The 22,796-nt window shown below is 45.3% G+C and overlaps 1 protein-coding gene and 1 pseudogene across 1 annotated transcript; both read left to right on the top strand.

The window, feature by feature from the left end:
* Positions 1–602: 602 nt before the first annotated feature.
* On the top strand, positions 603–8,168 carry LOC109764208 (uncharacterized; annotated as a pseudogene).
* Positions 8,169–11,595: 3,427 nt separating this feature from the next.
* On the top strand, positions 11,596–16,208 carry LOC141027611 (uncharacterized). Its single transcript, XM_073504699.1, has 4 exons — positions 11,596–12,706; positions 14,008–14,287; positions 14,990–15,091; positions 15,293–16,208. Exons 1-4 carry the CDS (start codon positions 11,596–11,598, stop codon positions 16,206–16,208), a joined length of 2,409 nt encoding a protein of 802 aa, XP_073360800.1.
* Positions 16,209–22,796: the final 6,588 nt, after the last annotated feature.

Here is a 22,796-nt window from a genome sequence, read left to right as displayed (position 1 = left end):
GTTAGATCTGAAGCTGAGTATTGTTGCAATAGTTTTGCTCCATTGGGTGGGGATGCGTTACACTAGCAGACATCTGCGTTGGATGGAGCCAATTAACTAAGTCCGGGTGCATATATGCATATATCAATAGTTGATCCAACCACATGCGTGCCCTGCTCATGCTGATTAACTAAGTACCCAATAACTTTCTTGTTTGTTTTTAGTGCTGATCCATGGGATGTTATGCATGGAGTGATTAGCTTTCCTCCATATATCCATATATCTTTTGTTTGTTTAACAAATATTTCCTCCGTCTGGATATTGATCCCTTTCAGATTTTGGATCAAACATTGACCATTAAATACCGGTAGTGATTAGCTTGGCTCCATGGGACGCTTTACTAGCTCCATGAGAAACAGCAAGTAAAGTAAACACAGTTCGGCTGATGTGTATGAGCTCTGAAGTAAAGTAGTACACACTCAGTAGTGATCTAAACGCTCTTATATTTCTTTATAGAGAGAGTATTTGTTTTCGTAGTGGTTGCAATTAATTTAGCAGCCTGTATTTGCTAATTACAGGCCCACTCCTTGAGGTCATCGACTTGACTCATCGATATTGAGCATCATGCACGTCTGCTAGTACTGCTGATCGGCCACCGGCCGGCCGCGTATGTTTTTATATTTCTGCTCCATGTGATGCGTTGCTGGCTGCGATTAGTTCAGATTGTTACCAGACAAGTTGGTACCATCACTGCCATCTGCCATCTCTATATATTTTCTCTCCCTCCGGCAGTTAACGCACCATATCCGCACCCTCTCTTCCTGGGCTGAACAACACAACCCAACACAACTCTCACTCACACACTCCTCGCCGGTGACTGCCTCCACGACGTGCGACGGCCGGACGGCAGCCCCTCTCCCCCTCCTGTGCCTGCGTAAGTGTTTTTCATTCATTCTTCTCCAGCCCCTACTCTTACGACTTACAAACCTAACTAATTTCTTGTGTGAGTTATCATTTACTGCTACGTAATTGGTTTGCATTTCCCTGATTAATTTCTCTTGATTTCTGCAGGTCCCTACAGCACAGGTTCTGAGTGCATTGGCACCTGTGTGGATGGACGCACTCCTCGGCGCGGCGCAATGGGTGGTGAGCAAGGCGCTGGCCCCCGTTGCCGATGGCCTGCTGGAGGCTTGGGGTGCAACCAGGAACTTGGGTCCGAACATCGAGGCCCTGAGGATGGAGCTGCTGCTTGTGAAGGCCACCCTTGAAAATGCCGGCCTCAAGCACACCAGTGGCCATGCCATGGAGGAGCTGCTCGGGAAGCAGACTTGTTGGACGAGCTTGACTACTTCCGCATCCACGACCAGCTCCACGACACATATGACGCCGCGGACCAGCATGCCAAGGGCGGCGTCCACGACCTTGCCCTCAATGCTCGTCATATCGCCAAAGCTGTTGGCAAGCTGACATTTGTATCCTCATTTTGCTGTTCTGCTCCCAAACCTGCAGGCGATACTGGAGAAGGAGAAGATGTAACACAACGGGTCAGCCGTTGTGCTTGGCTGCGTGCTCGGAAGAGGTCAGACGGGAATTCCTCCTCACTACCAAACGCCAATCAGGAGGTCGGCGGATGCATGGCCAAGCTTGGTAAACTCCTCCCTTGCTCATCTTCCCCACATGTTCGTGATGATAGTTCTGGCCAGCCTATTCTTTGTGGTGTGCCACAGAGAGAAACACCAATGGTGGGGTTTAATAGGGTTGATGCCTCTGAAAGAATGCGGCACATTGTAGAGCAATTGCAGCCTGTGCGTAAAGAGGTTACACTGATTCTGCAAAGTTGTAGCCGTGTGATAGTCCCGACTATTGACCAGAGTCTTCCCATCAATCGCCCCATCACCTCTGGTACAAGTGTGGAGCCAAAATTGTATGGGAGAGACCATATCGTGGATACCATCATACATGATATGACTATGGGTAAATACCTTAGCTTTGATCTAACTGTGCTTCCGATTGTCGGTCCAGGGGGAATTGGAAAGACAACTCTGATACAACACATACATAAAACCCAACAAGTTCAAAATCATTTTCGAGTTGTTATTTGGGCGTGTGTGTCGCTCAAGTTTAATTTGAATAAGCTGCTAGAGGAGATTAAAACATATATTCCTCAAGTTGAAGGGGAAAAGGGTGGTAGTGCCGAAGAGCTGATTGAGCAGAGATTAAAATCTAAAAGGTTTTTGCTTGTACTGGATGATATTTGGGAGATTAGTGATGAGGATGAGTGGGAAAAGTTATTGCTGCTACTCAGAACATCATCTGAAAAGGGTAGCATGATTATTGTCACAACTCGGTTTCCGTCAATAGCTAAGATAGTTGGAACAGTTGACCGTTCAATAAAATTGAAAGGTTTAGAATCTGAATTTATTAGGGAGTTATTCCATGCATTTGTCTTTGGTGATGACCAATGTAGAAAGGATCACAATTTTTTGCTTGAGACCGGAGATAAAATAATGATAAAACTAAAGGGATCCCCACTTGCAGCAAAAACAGTTGGTAGATTACTGAGAAAGAATCTTAATTTGCGTCATTGGACAAGGGTCCTAGAAAGTAAAGAATGGGAGAGCCAGACCAGTGTTAATGACATTATGCCTGCCTTGAAGCTTAGCTATGACTATCTCCCTTTTCATCTTCAGCGATGCTTTTCCTATTCTGCATTGTTTCCTGAAGATTACCATTTCAATGGCGCCCAACTAGTCAACTTGTGGATAGGACTGGATATCTTACAACCTGGTGATCGAACCCAAACATTTGAAGATATAGGTTTCAGCAACTTAAATGATTTGGTCACGTATGGCTTTTTCAGAGAAGATAAAACTAATGGTCGTCTATGTTATGTCATGCATGACCTCCTACACGATTTAGCATTGCAAGTTATATCTCATGAATGTATTAGTTTACATCGGTCCAATGTGGGATTGGTAAAAATTCAGCCGTTCATCCGTCACTTGTCTATAATCATAGATGGTGGGGATGATTCAGTGTCTCGTGAAAATTTCAAGAGTCAACTGAGAAAGCTAAAGACAAGTTTGAAGATTAAACAATTGCATACCTTGATGTTATTTGGAGAAATGGATGAAAGTTTTGTCAACACTCTGGGTGATTTGTTTAGGGAAGCAAATGCTCTTCGTGTTCTCCGTTTGGATGAAACGCCGTATTATGTGGAGTCCATATTACCTAACTTTTCAGCACTTGTTCATCTACGGTACCTATATCTGGGGACAAAGTGTGAGAGTGAGATGCATGTACTACTTATCATTTCTAGATTTTATCATTTAAGGATTTTGGGTCTAGGGTCATGGTACCACAATTGTCATTTGCCCAAAGAGTTGAGCAACCTTGTAAACATGCGTCATCTTTATACTCCAACGGATGAGTTGCATTCTGATATTTTTAATGTGGGAAAACTCAGACTCTTAGCAGGGTTGTGGGTATTTAGAGTAAATAAAAAAAGTGAAGGATTTGAGCCAAGTCAACTAGAGCATTTGACTGAACTAAGGGAGCTTGGCATCTATAACCTTGAGAATATACACACTAAAGAAGAAGCAGCCAAAACAAAGCTGGGAGAGAAAATCCACTTGGAGAAGTTAACATTAGATTGGGATAGTGAGCGGTCTAATACCGAGCCAGGTGCAGAAGCAGTTGTCCTTGAGAACCTTCAACCACATAGATATCTTCAGGAGTTGTGCATTAGAGGGCACAAAGGCTCTTCTTTTCCAACATGGCTGGGTGATAAGGTCACTGTTGAATCTCTTCATCTCTCTGGTGTTTCTTGGCAATGTCTCCCTCCTTTGGGGAAGATGTGGGGCCTTGGTAAAGTAGTATTGGAACATATTCCCGCAATGGAGGAGTTTGTTATAGAGCAAAGCCTTTGCAAGCTAATAAGGGTTGAGCTTGTTGGCTTGGGAAGTTTTGGAAAATGGGTAGCATCACAGGATGCGGATCATATGTTTCCTCTTTTGCAAGTATTGATTATAAAAGACTGCCCTCAACTGTTGGAGTTGCCATTTGCAAGCCAGATTGTTTACACATCAGATCAAGGCCAGAATAGTGATTGGTTTCCCAAACTGCAAGAGCTTCAGATAGAGAAGTGTCCAGAACTGTTGTTAGTGGCTCATATCCCATGGACTGAAACTCTGCATAGTGTGAACATAAGTGATGTCAAGCTACTAGACAAGCTCGAGTACTCAACAAATTCCTTCTTTGGGGGACGCTGTTTGGATATTGCAGGAAAGGATGATTTGCAGAGCTTAGATGAGGTGGTAGCATTCAGCAAGCTGGCAGGCCTTGAGCATTTGTACCTCCACAAGTGCCCAGCTCTGAAGTCAAAGCACCTTCTGCTGTTGACCTCACTGAAGAAGTTGATGGTAGAGGGTTCAGATGGTGTGGTTGTAGAGGGTTCAGAGGGTGATGTGGAATGGCAGCACCCCCTTAAGCATCTTGTGGTCGAGGGCGAGGAATCACGTGCGAAGGAATTGACAGAGCTCCTCACCCACCTCCCAAGCATCTCCGAATTAGAAATCATAAAATGTGAAAAGATAACACAACTGGCAGTCGGGTTGGATGTGCAACAAACAACGTCAGCAGCAGCAGCTACAGAGGTGGATGAGAAAGAAGATGATGATTCAGGGCTGCTGCTCTTACCTTCCCATCTCTCTGACTCACTGCAGGTGTTGAGCATCGAGAGTTGTCCAGAGCTGGTCATGGTGGACCCCACTTCAACTTTTCTTCCTGCCAGAGGAGCAGCAGGAGGAGGGCTCCAGGCCCTGCGGTCCCTCAAGACTCTACAAATTTACTTCTGCCCAAAGATACTATCCGCAAAGAGTTCTCCATCCTGCTGTCCTTTTCCATCCTCTCTGCAAGAGCTCCGTGTTGAGGGTGTGGAAGGCATGGGGACCCTAGGGCATCTCCTTACCGCTGGGGGACAGCTCATACTGTTAAGCATTGGTGGCTGCCCTGGATTCTTTGCTGGATGGGATCAGGAGTTAAAGCAGCAGCTTCTGAATGGAGGAAAAGAGCAGGAACTGCAGCAGCTTGTTTCGCCCCAGAATGGATGCAAACTGCAGGAGCTCTATACGGATGATGCCATGGGAATCCTATCTGTGCCCATCTGCAACCTCCTGTCTTCCTCCCTCAGCATCCTGGGCTTCTTTGGCAACCAAGAGATGGAGTGCTTTACTAAGGACCAAGAGGACGCCCTTCACCTGCTCGTCTCCCTCGAGAAACTGATGTTTATCAACTTGAGCAAGCTTCAGAGCCTCCCTGCAGGGCTGCAAAAGCTCACCAACCTCAAGGAATTATCGGTCTACTCATGCCCGGTTGTCCGGTCGCTGCCAGAGGATGGCCTCCCCAAATCACTTCAAGAATTAGATGTCTGGAACTGCGGCAACACGGAGCTAACACAGCAGTGCGAGGGGTTAGTGGGAACCATCCCAAAAATCAACCTGCGATTGTGGAACTGATCCAAGGTAACAAAAGCTACTTCCTTGTTTGTCCACATCCGTTCCCAGATCCCACAATCACCCTTGCCTTTTCCCCCTGCAACATAAACTAATTAGTGCTTATTTTCATCTGCTATGCAGGTCTCTGCCTTGGGAGTTCCCGTGTACATTCTTCTAGCCTTGTACACTTGTAAATAAATCTGGTAAGTACATGTAACTTTAAACTTTACTCCTGCTGTTTCATATCAATTATTAAGACGTGTTCTCCATTCCCCTTGTCTTCTCAATCACATGTTCAGAAAACCAGTCTGGTTATCAGTTACTGCTTTATGAAGTTTCTTTGTTTTTTTCTTCCTGTACAAAAACCATGAAATTGATCATGTATTCACCATTTCTTTTGGTTTTCTGGGCAGGTGTTCTTCTCATAGGGTTCTGCGTGCTTTGCATGTACATTTGGATTTTCATTACTCCTCAAAGATTCGATGGTCTACTATGTAGTTCCGGTGTGAGAATCAGAATATTACAATAGCATAATTCAGAAATGAATTCGACTTCGATGCTGCATTATTGATATTACCAGAAACCTTCTACCTTCCTGTTCACAAATCTGGTATGTACATCTAACTGGATCTTAACTCCTGATCTTAACTCCTGATCTACCATATATCAGATTGCCATTTTTGTTCCCAGAGGAGTGAAAATGGTTTTCCTATGAAACAATTGTTTAACAATTGATTCTCCATGTGCCCTGTCTTCGTACATACCAGTTGATAAAATCACTATAATTTTCAGTTAATGCCTTATGGGAGTTTCTTTGTTTTACTTCCTGGACGAAAATCAAAAAACCTTTCATGTATTCGTAGGCTTCTACATACTTTGCATTTAAATTTCGGTAGCCATCACTCATCGGGACTTCGTGTACACTACTAAATTGACTGTCGAGATCAAGATATTACCACGAAATGATTGGAGAATAAGTCAGCCTTCAGTGTTCTGCTATTGATACAAGGTTTGTAATTTTTTTTATCACTGCTACATGCTATCATTAATAGGTTTCCTGGCGTTCAACATTTTGCTTGACTTGTTGTGCAGGTGTTCTTATCCTTGTTCTCATAGGCTTGTTTGTAATTTGCATTTAAATTTTGGCCGGCATCGCTGGTCAAGACTTGGTGGGTGTACCTGGCAACTTTGGTTGTGAGGTTCAAAATATCACCACATAATAGGCGAGACTTCTGTGCTTCGCTACTGATATTAAGGTTTGCCATTTTCTCACCCACTGCTACATTACTCTCGATGCCAGATGTTCTAGCATTCACCATTTCTCTTGGCTTGTTAGGTATTCATCATATTTGCTCTGGCATGGTTCCTGGTACTTAGCGTTTTCATATGGTTGTTACTCACAGAGACTTGGCGGTGTACCTAGAAAGTTCAGGTTTGAGGATCAAAAGAAAGGTATAACAGTTTTCAGTTGTTCACCCTTTTCAGTCTTTCCTATTTCAAATAACATGTACTCTCAGAAGCTTACGCGAGTTATGATATTAATTTAGTTGGTACATCATCTTTTCAGCCAGACAAGAATGGTACTACCCGTTGGATCCAACTTCATATATTGAGATGTCAGGCTATCACTGAAAGGTTTGTCTAGTATGTTCGCCCTTTGCATCTATATGGAAGGTGGTTCTGTAATTGTTCGCTTTTCTGCACAAAAGTAGGAATGTGAATGGACCTATTAGGCTGTGTGCATATGTGAATGTGAATGTGAATGTGTTTTCAAAGTTTCAGACGGAACAAAGATTCTTCCTTTGCTTGATAGCCCTGGCATGTGGTACAGCTCTGGAACTACACAACACATTAGTTGAAATAGTGAATAGTCGTGGAGGTAATAGGCTGTGTGCATATTTCAGAACCTATTAGGAATAATCAAAACAAACTTATTATGTTCACATCTGCATCTTGACTTTATATTTCAAGTTGTACTGTACCGACTTCTTGAGTATTGACTTATTCCTCATCCTATTTTTTTTCCTTGGTTGCAGTGAACCAAACACATCTTCATTCTTCAGCCCACAACACTGGTGGCTCCTTGATCGAAAGCCAGTGCGATGAGAAAACTCCAACCAGGCCAATCATTTTTACCTTCGCACGGATGGTTTGTACTATACTGTCCTCTAGCGTTTGGATCATTCTGCATCATTCCCTGCTAGAACGGTGACAAGTGCTTAATTACATTTTTTTTGTGTGGATTGCTTCTCTTTGCCAGCACATATAAGATGGAAGGCAGTGGCGAAATGATCAGTGCTTGCTTCACGGCAATAAAAATGAAACAGCACACTACTGCTTTTCATTTGGATGGAGTAGATCACTCAAAACACCAGCACGCATACTGCTTGGTATACATACCACTGTAGGTTCAACTAGAACTCAGCAATGTGCACGCAAGCACCTCGGCCATTCTAGCACTTGCCTTGGCTTGAGCATCCTGGCATGGCAGCGCTTCGCTACTCTGGCCTGCTTCGTCACCGACTTATATGTTTGCGTTTCCTATTATAACTGTATCCTAGATTATTGGATCTAGCTAGGCCAAACTGCACGATGTACAGATTGTGCCGTCTCTCGCGGGAGCTTCTCAGCCTCCCAATTTGTATCGTTGTAACACTACTGCTCATCGAATGCAATACAGGGTGATTCAACTCATCTGTTATCTGTCTAAATTCAGAAAGGCACACCGTTAACAATGAATTGCCTCAGTAATGACAGTAACTACTCTGTTTCCTTCAGAAAATATATCTTTTTCTCTCCAGCCAGACACGACATCCCTGCCTTACACTGTATCCACCCAAAATAACAAGGAACTGAACAGTTGATGGACAGCAACAACCGACACATTCAATAACGCCACACTACCAAGCTGCCATGTTCTCAACCTACATGTAATGAAATCTCTCTTCAGAGATTCTACCGCTGGAAGTACTCCCTACTTTATTAGACCAAACAAAATGGTTTCTACTAAATGTATAGAAAGAAAAAGGGCACTTAAAAAAGGCTCCACCCGACACAGTGTATAGCTCGCCACAGCCCTTGTGCACTGAAAACCAACCAAAGTATCAGCAAACAAAGTAATAAATAAATACATGTCGCCTGAAACCTGGGTAGGAAGAAAGCCTGGCTTCCAAACAGTTATGAGCACTAATTTCATAATAAAAAGTCTTACATCCAACATTTCAAAGCACCTGGCTATCATCAGTTCGATTTCAGCTGATGATGTGTAACATCCTTTCTTGGTGCTGATTGCTGTTATTCTTTTTCCACGGCTGATTGCCTGCAATTCTGAAAACTACATATTGCTTGCAGCTATTAGACTCTGTTCATACTTCCCTTGAGATGATACTGGCATTCTGAAAGTGGAGCGATTACAGCTTCTAACAATCATAAGGCCTGCCAACACGGTCAGGGAAGTAAAAAATAAAGCACGCAATATGCACTGTATGGTGCTAGGTGAACGAATATGTTTTTCTTTAGAAAAAGGGTGAACAAATAAATTAACAATGTAAAAGAAAATGAATCGAATCCATCACTTGCAGCTTATTTAATTCCACATATGTACAAAGCAGCCAATTCTAACTTATAGCTAGGGTAGTAGCAAGCAGTTCAGTCACCGAATCAATTCAGAAAGACACGCTGAGAACATTTAATAATCTAGGTAATTTTTTATACTGCATCTACAAAATCAGAGCAAACTGAACAATTGATGGACGGCAACACCACCACAAAAAGAAAAAAAATAGGGGAAAAGATGGACGTCAAGAAATATAGCTTGAACTCATCATGGTGATTCAGTAACTACTCTGTTTCCTTCAGAAAAAATATTTTTCTACCGACAAGATTCGATGCGCATTCTAGTTATATACTGTATATCTAACCAAAATAAGAAAGAACTGAACAATTGATGAATCGCAACAAAAGTAGCTTAATCAACCTAGACATTCAACACCCTGGAAGTAATCTCTGTTTTCTTATTACAGATGAAATTGTCTTGTACATGTAGAAAGAAAACAGATCAACTATAATGGCTCGACAGGGCACGATGTCTAACCAACCAAACTGACACCAAAATAAATAAACACATCGCCTGAAGCCTGGGTATGGCCAAAGTCATGGCCTCCAAATAGTTATGAGCACTAAATTCATAATAAAAGTTGTTCCCTCGTAACACTCAGTACGCACCACCTATCGTCGGCCCGATGTTGGATTTCAGCTGCTGATGTGTAGCATCATTCTTCCTGCTGATTGCTGCAATTCTGTGTCTTGCAGCCCTTGAGATGATGCTGGGTTCTGAAAGTGAAAAGCTGCAGCTTCTGACAATCCCATGGCCTGCCAATACAGTCAGGGAAGTAAGAAACAAAGCATTCTATGTGCACTTTACGTTCTAGGTGAACAAATATGATGTACTTTTGATAAAGGGTAAACACACACATGAACAATGTAAAAAGAAACTGAATCTAATACATCACTTACAGCCTATTTAGTTGTACAGAACAGCCAACCCTTACCTGTAGCTATAGCTAGGGCAGTAGCAAGTTTTCTAGTCACCGAATCCTTTCCCATAAGCTTTTCTTGGTTAGTTTAACACTAACTCTTTTGATGTATCTAATCTTTGTAAGATCATCATTGCATTCATTTGGTTCTCTCTTTTGCCGAAGCTTGTTTATGAGCTCGTCTGAAGTATCATGCAGATATAATTCTTCAAGGAATGTAAGATGCTCAACAATTACATCAATCAAATCAACTTGCATGAATAAAGTGCATGCCTTGACAATAGAGATATGACCAAAGTGAAGTGATGCTGCAACCGGAATTTATATTAGCAATGTGATAACCTGGACAAATGGAGATCCTCATCATGTTGCTTTCCTTACATCGAATTGCATGCATGAGTGCAGTGCAGGAACTTCATTGCAATAGAGCCAAAGGCCGAACTGATGCCACACCATGAATTCGAAGTTTAGTGCACATCTTTTTCTTCTTTATTTTTAGTTGTCATGTCTTGTGTGTCTTGTATTATTGAAAGTAAGACTGTGTTGTGTGTGGAAAACGAGCAATACAGTAGCTGCATGGGGATGGAACAGAGTATATGTGATTTCTAACCTAGTTCACTTGCTGTAACCTGAAGAGTCTGAAGAAAAAAATCGGAAGGGTGTATGGAGACTATATGTGGTGAGAAGAGACTCTTTGGGCTCCATGAGTAGAGCAGAGTTTGCTGTCATGGTAGGTGTTTGGGCATGATTCAGTTTCAGTTGTAGCAGATGGTCTGTATGCTTAGAGAAGAGCAGAGTTGGAGAGATGACAGCAGTATATTGTTTTGAGGATTGAGACGATAAGTGACTGATTTGGCATTCACCTACCGGCTACCCGTATGCAACCAAGGAAGGAAATGCATGTAGAGCAGGACACAAGCTGAGCTACACACACAAGGATTGTGTACTATTGTAGTTTGTGAAAGTTGACGATGAACTGATTTTGGGTTCACCTGCAAGGATGCATGCAGAGTCTTGTACCTCGGTTGCCACGCCAAGTGGTTCGAGAGGAGGATGGAGATGGCTGGCGAGCGTGAATCAAATCATCTTGCTGATTGGTTGCATCAAATCAACTTGCCTGAATGCCTTAAAGCAGTAATTGGAACCTAAAGAAGGAATATCGTTGTAGCTCATGGCAGCGAGTGATGTATGCTCATGGCAGGTGTTTGGGCATGATTGATTCAGTTATAGCAGTAGTTAATGTCATGGTATAATTAATTCGTTAGCTGTCCTTACTCTGCTTGAAGAAGGGAAGAGCAGAGTGTTAAACATATGCGTATACTTGAAGCACAAGTCTACATAGAGTTAGTTGCGCAGGATATAGATAGGTTGTTTGAGTTGATCTTATCTCTGTAACCGAACCTTCCTTTCTTGTATCCTACGTTTGTAATCTCAACTATCATGTACGCATATCCCATGGATCAGCTCCTGGCTATTTAACACGAAACCGTCGCCCTCTGTAGGGTAAGACGTTCTCGCAGTTTCCACATGGTATACAGAGCCATCCTTTTCCATCTCATCTAGCCCGCATCCACCACCACGCCGCCATGTCCTCCTCCTCCTCAAGCTTCTCCCAGACCAGCCTTAGCGGTCAGATCACCGAGAAGCTTACCCGCACAAACTATGTGCTCTGGCGGACGCAGATCACGCCACAGCTCCAAGGTGCGGGGTTCTTCGGCTATGTCGATGGAACCATGAAGGAGCCCGCACAGACTGTCACCACCAAGGCAACAGACGGGAAGGAAGAGACGTCGCCGAACCCCCTGCATCCCATCTGGGTCACGGAGGATCAGCAGGTATTGGGCTATCTGCTGAATAATTTGTCGAAGGAAGTGCTTGTGCAGGTCACCTCCATTGTCCACGCGCATGATCTCTGGACAACGCTGGCCAGCATGTTCTCCTCGACCTCTCTGTCCCGCATCAACAACATACGCATAGCTCTTGCTAATGCGCAGAAGGGGCAGCAGTCTGTGGCGACGTACTTCGCACATATGCGATCGCTGGCGGACGAGCTCGCGGCGGCAGGAAAGCCGCTGGACGACGATCAGCTGATCTCGCACATCCTCGCCGGCCTCGACATGGAGTATCAACCGCTGGTCTCGGCGCTCGATACTCGCACCATCCCTGTCATGCTCGATGAGCTCTTTTCTCAGATGAGCAATTTTGACCAGAGGGTGGCGCTCTACCAGGGCACGGGCACCGGCTTCAAGTCCTCTGCAAACGGCGCATCACGTGGTCGCGGGGGTGGTGGATCCTCTCGCTACCGCGGGCCGCCACGTAGAGGAAGGAACGCCGCCAACACCAACTCGCGCGGCGGCCACAACACCAGCGGCGGCAACAATGGCGGGCGGCCCTCCTACAACAACACCAAGGGTCGCCGCACCGGCAACAACACCAAGTCACGCCCGGACGCTGTCAAGTGCCAGATCTGTGGCAAACTGGGCCACTCAGCGAAGGACTGCTGGTACCAGTTTGAGGAAGATGAAGATTCATCCCAAGATGAAGAGGTAGCCGGCGGCGCCGAGGGCTCGTACGGCGTTGACACAAACTGGTACATGGATAGTCGTGCTACAAACCACATCACGGGTGAGCTTGAGAAAGTCACCATGAGGGAGAAGTACCCTGGATCCGACCAGATTCACGCTGCAAACGGAGAAGGTATGAGGATGCGTCACGTTGGTCATTCAATTATTAAAACCCCTCACCGAAAAATTCATCTTCGAAAAATCTTGCATGTCCCTAAAGCCTCCATGAATCTACTTTCTGTTCATCGTATAGCCCTTGATAATCATGTCTTTATTGAATTTCACCCGTTCTTCTTTTTTATCAAGGATAAGGCCACGAGGAAAATACTATATCGAGGTAGATGTGTTCGAGGGCTCTATCCGTTGATTCCTGAGCTTAGGAGGCAAAATAAACAAGCTTGTGGTGCTATCAAGCTTTCATCATCTCGGTGGCATGATCGTTTAGGGCATGCATCTTTTTCTTTAGTTGAGAAATTACTTAGGAAAAATAAGCTCTCATATGAAGAGCGTGACAATGAAACAATTTGTGATTCATGTCAAAAGGCTAAAAGCCATCAATTGCCTTATCCAATTTCTACAAGTATTTCTACCAAACCATTGAACTTGTCTTTTCTGATGTGTGGGGTCCGGACCCTTCCTCTGTTGGTAGACATACTTATTACGTCAGTTTCATTGATGACTATAGCAAATATTCGTGGATCTATCTTCTTAAGAAAAGATCCGACGTTTTTCAAGTTTTTCAGAACTTCCAAGCTTTAGTTGAACGCAAGTTTGATAGTAAAATAATTGCAGTTCAATCAGACTGGGGAGGGGAGTACGAAAAATTAAACTCCTTCTTCCAAACACTTGGCGTATCTCACCAAGTCTCTTGCCCACACGCCCACCAACAAAATGGGTCGGCTGAACGCAAGCACCGCCACATTGTTGAAGTGGGACTTGCCCTTCTTGCACGTGCATCTATGCCTCTTAAATTCTGGGATGAGGCCTTTCTTACTGCTGTGCATCTCATAAACATGTTACCTAGTCGAGTTCTTAACTTTGAAACTCCTCTTGAAAAACTCTTTCACACCAAACCGGAGTACAACTCCCTTCGTGTCTTTGGGTGTGCGTGTTGGCCCAATCTACGACCTTACAACACCCGTAAGCTTATGTTCAGGTCCAAACAGTGCGTTTTTATTGGGTATAGTGCCCAACACAAAGGCGTAAAATGTCTCGATGTGTCCACCGGTCGCGTCTACATATCTCGTGACGTCGTCTTCGATGAAACTCACTTTCCCTTTCGTGATCTCCACCCAAATGCCGGAGCACTTCTTCGTCAAGAAATCCTTCTTCTGCCCTCACATCTTATCAATGGTGATCACGGGGAAAATAATTGCAATGCACCACTGTTGACTAACCCTCATCATCGTGTGCATGAGTCCTCTGGTGATGCAGGTGAAAATTCTGAAGAAAATGGTGAAGAAATTGTGCAAGACAGTGCAGCACATGAGGCACATTTTATGTGTCCATTCCCGGGGAGCAAATCCCCCTCGGGATCGGCGATGCAGCACCCTGGCAGCGAATCTGCTGCGGGATTCGAGCCGCTGGCGCGCTGCAGCGCGTCGGAATCTGCGACCCGTGACAGCGACGACCCCAGCCTCTCAGGCGCGAACACGCGGTCGCCTGTGATCCGCCCGGCAGGGCCATGCGCGCCTGGCGAGTCTTCCTCCGATACGTGCCCTCCTTCGATTCGGTGGCCAACCGATGTGAGCCGGTGTTACACCCGGCGACAGACACGCCGCCCGACCGATTCTGACCCGGCTGCGGGGTCCGGGGCCCCTGGCTCATCATTGCGGCATGATGCCGTGTCAGGAGGACTCGCCCCTGGATCGTCTGCACCCGCTTCTTCACCTGTGCGTCGACCCGCAGCCGCAGAGGATCCCAGCACGCCGCCATCTTCTGTAGCTCGATCCCCCTCGGGATCTGGCGCTGCAGTTGGAGAATCTGGATCCTCTGCGCCGGACGTTGCTGCTGTGTCTCCTACGCCGCGCCGGACACGACTTCAACAAGGGGTAATCAAACCTATTAATTATAAAACCATCACAAATTTTGGTTTGGCATGCTCTGCAGGTGAACCTGCGACACTCCAAGAAGCATTAGGAAAAGCAACATGGAAAAAGGCCATGGATGAAGAATTCATGGCTCTTCAGAAAAACAAAACATGGCACCTAGTTCCCCCAAAGCAAGATAAAAATTTAATTGATTGTAAATGGGTCTTCAGGATAAAACAAAACTCTGATGGAACTATCGATCATTACAAGGCTAGACTAGTTGCAAAAGGATTCAAGCAACGTTATGGTCTAGACTATGAGGATACCTTTAGTCCAGTAGTAAAAGCTACCACGATTTGTCTTGTTTTGTCTATTGCTATGTCCAGGGGATGGATTCTCCGTCAGCTAGATGTCAAGAATGCGTTCCTCCATGGCGTTCTGGAAGAGGATGTTTACATGAAGCAACCTCCTGGGTTTGAGGACAAAAGGTTACCCTCTCATGTTTGCAAACTTGATAAAGCAATATATGGGTTAAAACAAGCCCCCAGAGCTTGATACTCACGTCTCAGACACAAACTACAAGCACTTGGGTTTACTCCTTCCAAGGCTGACACCTCATTATTTATTTACAACAAGTTGAATACGTCCATGTTCTTGCTCATCTATGTTGATGATATTATTGTGGCCAGTTCATCTAATGAGGCAGTGGCAGGATTGTTGAAAGATCTAAGTGCTGAGTTTGCTCTCAAAGATCTAGGAGATCTACACTATTTCTTGGGTATTGAGGTAAAGAAATCTGGTAATGATCTTCATCTTACTCAGGAAAAATATGCAACTGATCTTGTAAAGCGAGCTAGATTGCAAGGATGTAAACCATCACCAACTCCATTGTCCAGTTTTGACAAATTGTCTCTCACTGAAGGAGATCCCTTGAATCAAGAGGATAGCACCAACTACAGAAGCTTGGTAGGTGCACTTCAGTACTTGACTCTCATGAGACCTGATATTTTATTTGTTGTTAACAAAGTATGTCAGTTTCTTCATGCACCCACTACAGCTCATTGGACTGCTGCTAAACGAATTGTCAGATATGTCAGGAACACTGGTCTCACTTTTAGCAAGTCATCCTCTAAACTTGTTAGTGCTTTTACTGATTCTGATTGGGCAGGATGCTTAGATGACAGACGCTCAACAGGTGGTTTTGCAGTGTTCTATGGTCCAAATCTCATCTCATGGTGTGCAAAGAAACAAGCTACTGTTTCTAGGTCAAGTACAGAGCCAGAGTATAAAGCACTTGCAAATGCAACTGCAGAAATTATTTGGGTTCAGTCCTTACTAAAGGAACTTGGTATAAAATGCATTCAAGCTCCATGTCTGTGGTGTGACAATCTTGGTGCTACATACTTGTCAACTAACCCTGTTTTTCATGCTAGAACAAAGCACATTGAAATTGATTTCCACTTTGTCAGAGAAAGAGTTGCTAACAAGCAACTGGACATTCGGTTCATTCATTCCAAAGATCAAGTTGGAGATGGGTTTACAAAAGCATTGCCCACAAAAGCTTTTGAAGAATTCAAGCGTAATCTCAACATGTCCAAGTTGTGATTAAGGGAGGGTGTTAAACATATGCGTATACTTGAAGCACAAGTCTACATAGAGTTAGTTGCGCAGGATATAGATAGGTTGTTTGAGTTGATCTTATCTCTGTAACCGAACCTTCCTTTCTTGTATCCTACGTTTGTAATCTCAACTATCATGTACGCATATCCCAGGGATCAGCTCTTGGCTATTTAACACGAAACCGTCGCCCTCGGTAGGGTAAGACGTTCTCGCAGTTTCCACACAGAGCAGAGTGGCTAAAGACAGTAATAGTGTAGCCGCATGGAGACTAAAGACTTACTTTATATATATATATATATATCCTTGTGGTGCTTGCTGCAACCTAAAAAGTTCACAAAAAAATGGTTGTAGCAGGTGAGCCGTTTATAATACATGATTGGTGTTTGGGCACTATCATTTCCGAAACACGCGAGGGATTTGCGCGCCGATTCATTAAGAGAGAAAAGAGAGTTTACATGTCACATTTTAGGTGCCCATAGGCAAAACCCAAAACACACACACACACACACACACACACATGTCTGCTCACTTGTCCACACGGCTGACCTGCTTCAATCGCCATCCGAGTTGCCACAGCCTCCATTCATCGTTGACGATTGCCACCAGTCCGCTTCTTGCCATGGAGATCCTCTCCATTACGTGAACACAGAGATTGTTTAACGATTTTCTTTCTCGGGAGACCTTGTGTCAACCGCGGCAAGAAGAAACTTGCCTTATGGGAACACAACAGATTGGATTACGATTTCATTTCCTAGCCAGATTGGATCACGATTTTATTTCTTGTGTACAACGATCAATTACCCATTAATCCAATCATACACATGGGAGGAGTCAATCTCATCTATGATCTATCCCACAAAAGCAAGGCCGCACAAGGTTGTGAGGAGGGGCGCGGCGAGGCGGAGCACCACTACACAGGACCCGCAAGCATGACGACGCAAAACTGCTGACCCGATGGCGGGGAGCAGGACAGCAATGTGCCGGGTATGGGCATGGGCACAGATTACAAGGTATGAGTCTCGCCTATTCGTAAAGTAGCAGTATTAAGTACCAACTGATTCAAGTTCCAGTAGTGTACATCGAACTGTTCCAGAATTCCAATACTAGTATATACCTATGGATCTCTTCGTGTGTGCACTATTGTGTTTGCACGTTTGGTTAACTAGTTAATCTCTATAATCTTCCAACGGATTAGCTGTGCATACGAGGTTTCTTATACGATGGTCTAATCAAACCGAGGAGTTCTGCAGCGAGCAGCCAACTGCGTCAGACGGTGGCCGACGTGCATGGTCCTATGAATATTTATCGTTCGCATAGCAAGGGCTCATCTTCCTATTAAGATTCTATTTTGGAATTTTATAAAAAGGCTGCTACTTAGGTATCACACTATTTTGGAATTTTTACATTTTCGACAGTCTGTACCTTGGTTGATTTTTACTGAAATTGAAGACTATTTTCTGTACGGTTCAGAAACTTGAAAAATTAAATTTGATTTCTTTTTTCTGAAAAAGGGCTACAAGGCCCAAACGAATTTCCATGGTAAATGCTGCGTTTATAACTGTAAAAAAAAAAAGAATATCCTGCGCCGGCTGGAGGTGGATGATGGGGAAATTTAAGCATGGTAAATGTCGCATTCATAGATTATTTTATTTCTGCCGCTGGGGACATTTGTGGCACTTATTCGTGGGGAAAATTAAGCATTTTTTGAGATGTGACTTTGGGAGTGCTGAGTTCGAGCGTGGAAGCGGGGATACGATTGGTGCTGTGAGTGCAAACCAATTGTGAACTTCAATAGTCAGCTGAGCCTCACTTGCTTCGGAATTAGGAGTAATTCAGTAATGATCCGCATAATAATTCATTACAAACAGTGGTCTTGCAGACATTGAGTATGGAGACATCCAGATTCAGGCTTGGAATCGGATTCTGCCTTGGTCGCTCACTCTTCATAGTTGATCCTAATTTTTTTAGTTTTTTTTAGAAAAGGAGGATTACCCCCGGCCTCTGCATCTGGGCGATGCATGCAGCCATTTTATTAATTATTCTCAGAGACCTTACAAAGCATTACATGAGTAAACCTGAAGCCACCATCTAGGCGACACCTATCGCTACTCCTATCCCCTTGATGCAGGTGTGCCGAATGTCTGAGCCTAATATCAAGCAGATATCGCACCAAACCCTAACATCTAATGCCGGATGCCCTATACCCGCCACATGCCGGGAATGGGTCACACACCGGTCCGGCGCACTCACCGAGGCTACCGCCAAGGTCAGCTGTCGACGCCACCATGGCGCCAGACAGCACCACCACCCTGTGCGAGGCCATCACGCCACGTCCAGCGTCGAGGCCCCACTGCTCACGCCGAGACCCGCCGACGTCGGTGCGAGAGAAGGCACGCCACACCACCTCACGCCTCCTCCATCCGGCGCCGCTCTACAAACGATGCCCCCAATAGCGAACACGACACCGCAGTGCTGCCATCGTCCGATCCGGTGATCTTAGGATTTCTCCTGGAGCGGCACGAGCAGGTAGACGATAGTTGCTTGATGATACCTTCAACAAGGTAACGACTTAAATGCCGCCATCGCCCGCCATGACCGGAGTCGGCTCGGTTTTCACCGGCGACTATGTCTCCCCAACTCGCCATCGGTGCTAATAGTGGGATCCAAGATCCGTCACTACCAGCCTGGCCAAACGCCATGCCCGGGCCAAGAGACCCGGACATCCTCGTGCCGTGAAGATTACCTAGGGGGATCTCCTCTTGTCGTTGTCGAGACGAGGCGCAGTCGCAGTGGATCTCGATCTAGACCCCTTGGGCCCAGATCAGATCTCATCACGGCCAAAATCTCATCTGCCAACGTCCATCGCAGATCTCCTGGCCACCGCCAACCCGTTGTGCACTGCCGTTGGAGGAGGAGGGAGATGCACGCCGCTGCCCCCACGCGTTCCCGTCGGCCGAGGACTGCGCCGCCGCCGCCACCTCACCACAGGGGCTTCGCCCCGCGGCGTCCTCAGCGACGGCGGCGGTAGTGGGAGGCGATGGAGGGGGAAGGCTGAGGGCGGTGTGGACGGGGACTCCCCGGGAGCGGCGCGGCGCCGCCGCCTCGGGGGAGAGAGGTCACAAAAAAGTAATTAAGCGGTCATAGTTGATCCTAATGGAATTATTAGTCGATGGATTGTGAGTTCATGACATCTCCCATCATAATCCATGGATTATTTTCCCTGCTTGAATAAATAAAAATTATTATAATAAAAAGCCTAGAATCCCATTAACAGAGCCCTTGGCTATTTCTTGTCTGCATTTCAAACTTGCTCACACATTTCAAACTTTCATCATCAATTATCACTTTATGTTCTAATTTGTAAATGCTTACATGGAAAACTTGTGTAACTAGTGATGCATATGTACATGGGTGCCACCACCACCGTGATCTCCGCGGCCAGCGAATTTTGCTTCCCTGCCGCCCTCCTCGCCGTTGAAGCAGGTACACTTTCCCCAGCCACTCATTCCAGTAGCACTCATGTCCCGCGCTTGGTCCTGAAATGATGTTCTGCCAGTGGAATTTTTGTGAAAAAAATCCAATGTATTCTAGTATTAGAGACATGTGGAATTACACACTCAAACACAAGGATACAATTGAACACAGCACACTGTTTCGATCTAGGTACATAGCTTGAACAATCTGATCAGAAGCAGCTAGTATTTTTTCGAAAAGGGGCGCTTTATTACTTCAAATGTTTAAGCATTACACCCGGCCTCTACATAATTAAAATGCACACAGCCAACAAAGTCCTCACGACAAGCCAATATAAAAGAAGAAGGCGAAATACAAAGATGAAATCTGTATGACGCCTAAAGCATAGGTGGCCCAATCCTAAGATCATGCCGCCACCCATGTTGGGTAAAAGTATTCCTCGCCGCAGCCTCCAATCGTGTACACACCTCCGTAAACAGGTCTCGATTCTCCACTCGTTGTACAGAGGACCATAAACGAAGCGTCCCGGTTAGGGCTGGACACGAGCCGAGCCGAGCCGAGCTTGATCCGAGTCTGGCTTTGGCTCGCTCTGAAGCGGCTCGGCTCGGCTCGGCTCGCTCAGCCAACGAGCCTACTTCAGGCGGCTCGGCTCGTTTTAGGAGTGGCTCGGCTCAGGCCGAGCCGGCTCGTAAGCCAGCTGCCCCCAGAGCCTTTGTACCTATGTATATCAGTATATACTCCACAGTCTTGATTCTTTTTCAGCAATTAAACCCATACTTTGAAAAACTAACAGTTTATATTGCTAAAAATGAAACATCCAGCAATCTATTGTTTTAAGAAATGGTCATAGTAATGAAAAATAAGCTTTCTTTTATGAATTCTTCTACAAAAATTGTAACAATGTAACAGATATGAGAGGAAGAATTGGGCAGCATTTCTACTGTATTTTGGACAGAACAAAATATACGCCGGAGAAGGTCCAAACCATCGACCTCGACCTCGAAGGAGCTTGACCTTTTCGCTTCTTGGCACTCTTCCGTTGCACTTTTCTTGCTTCATCCTCACTTGGATAGCAAAAACAGCACACACATGAGCTTGCACAAACATATATTTTTTGGATACCAAAAAGAGCACACACATGAGCTTACACAAACATATATTTGACATTTGGATACCAAAAACAGCACATATGACTTTCAAACTAATTAGACATGGAGTCCATGTAATTTTCCAGCAAGTAGATTATTTTTCAAGCTGCTATGCTACAGCAACTAGATCATCAACTAGGTCATCAACAGCAAAAAACTAATTACACATAGAATCAATGAAAATTTTGGTCTATCCATCCAATCTGCCCTACAACTCCATCCATCCATGATCCATCCGTCCGTCGCTGCTACATCTAGCCGTACAGGCTACAATACATCCATCCATGATCCATCCATCTAGTCCTACATCTACCTGACTACGTCCATCGATCCATCCATCAGTTGTGTACTGGAAGTTCAAACTACATTACTACATCCATCGATCCATCCATCCATTGATCCATCACATGCATACTACTGAAGTTCAGAGAGCTGCTGCTAGGGATTGGGAAGGAAGGAGGTACCTGCTCCGGCTCGTCACGTTCCACGAGAAACCAGAGGAGGCGCATCCGTCTGCGTCCGGTGTGGTGAGGAACGGTCGCGCCGCCCGTCACTGTCGGCGTGGCGAGGAAACGCGGCGTCGCTCGTCGCCGTCGATCCAGATTTGCGGCGTGGTGAGAGAGGGGCGAGGCCGCGCAGAGCAGAGAAAGGGAGAGACGAGAGACTGGCTGTGTGTTGCTCGTGCCCTAATGCGCTAGCCATTGCGATGGACTGCGAAATTGGGCTGGGCCGCAAGCGAGTCACCGAGCTGGACCGGCCGAAACTCGGCTCGGCTCGGTCGCGAAACGGGCCTGTTTTCAGACCTCGGCCCGCTCGATTATCCTATCGAGCCGAGCTGTAACGGGCCGAGCTGGAGCGAGCTTCGGGCCGAGCCGAAAAGCTCGCTCGTACGTCCAGTCCTAGTCCCGGTACATTTGTAGATAACCTGCATAAGTGAAGTACTTTTATCGTTAAAAACCTTATCATTTCTACATAGCCAAAGCGACCAAATCACGGCAAGCGCTCCCACCATGAGAAGAATTCTAAACCTGTGATCAATCCCATGTAACCAGTTGCCAAATATATTAGCAACACTAGACGGAGGATACAGGCCAGAAGCTATCTAGATGACTGACCATATAGAACGAGCCAATTTACAATGGAAGAACAAATGTTTTATTGTCTCATCATGCGGACGAAATACACATTGCGTACTTCCATGCCAATTCCTCTTAATAAGGTTATCTTTAGTAAGAATGACTCCATGACGAAGATACCATGCAAAGATTTTATTCTTAAGAGGTATCTTCATCTTCCAGTACTTCTTATTATTATCAACTGGCACGTCTAACTGGATCAAAGCTCTATACATAGAATCCACTGAGAATTGTCCATTCCCATGTAGGTTCCAACGAAAGAAATCGGATCCTTGTGACAACTATACCGTGGTTAACCGCTGGAGCAGTATGTTCCACGATTGGAGTCTAGGTCCAATTAAATCCCTTCTGAACGTCACATTTGGTGGAAATGATTCCAAAACCTTGGCAATAGTATCACCCTTGTGACGCACAACATTGTATAGAGCTGGATATTGTTCCCGGAGAGTAGCATTACCTAACCACTTATCCTCCCAGAATCTAATTTCCGAGCCGTCCTTAATTGAGAAGGAACCATAGCGGAAGAAATATTTCTTCGTTGCCATTAGTCCGGCCCAAAAATGAGAGTCCCCAGGCTTTTAGTATACTTGGGATACCGCCTTAGCACCCACATATTTTCTCCTTAGGAGGGTTTGCCATACGCCATCTTTCGTCAACAACTTAAACAACCATTTGCCGAGGAGGGCCCTATTCTTAACCTCAAGGTCATGAATGCCTAAACCACCTTGGTCCTTGGGACGGCAAACCACACTCCATTTAGCCAGTCGATATTTCTTTCTCTCGATATCTCCTTGCCAAAAGAATCTTGATCGGAA

Source organism: Aegilops tauschii, chromosome 7, assembly GCF_002575655.3.
Source record: "Aegilops tauschii subsp. strangulata cultivar AL8/78 chromosome 7, Aet v6.0, whole genome shotgun sequence".
In the NCBI taxonomy this organism is placed as follows: domain Eukaryota; kingdom Viridiplantae; phylum Streptophyta; class Magnoliopsida; order Poales; family Poaceae; genus Aegilops; species Aegilops tauschii.
This window is presented reverse-complemented; position numbering and strand designations above follow the sequence as displayed.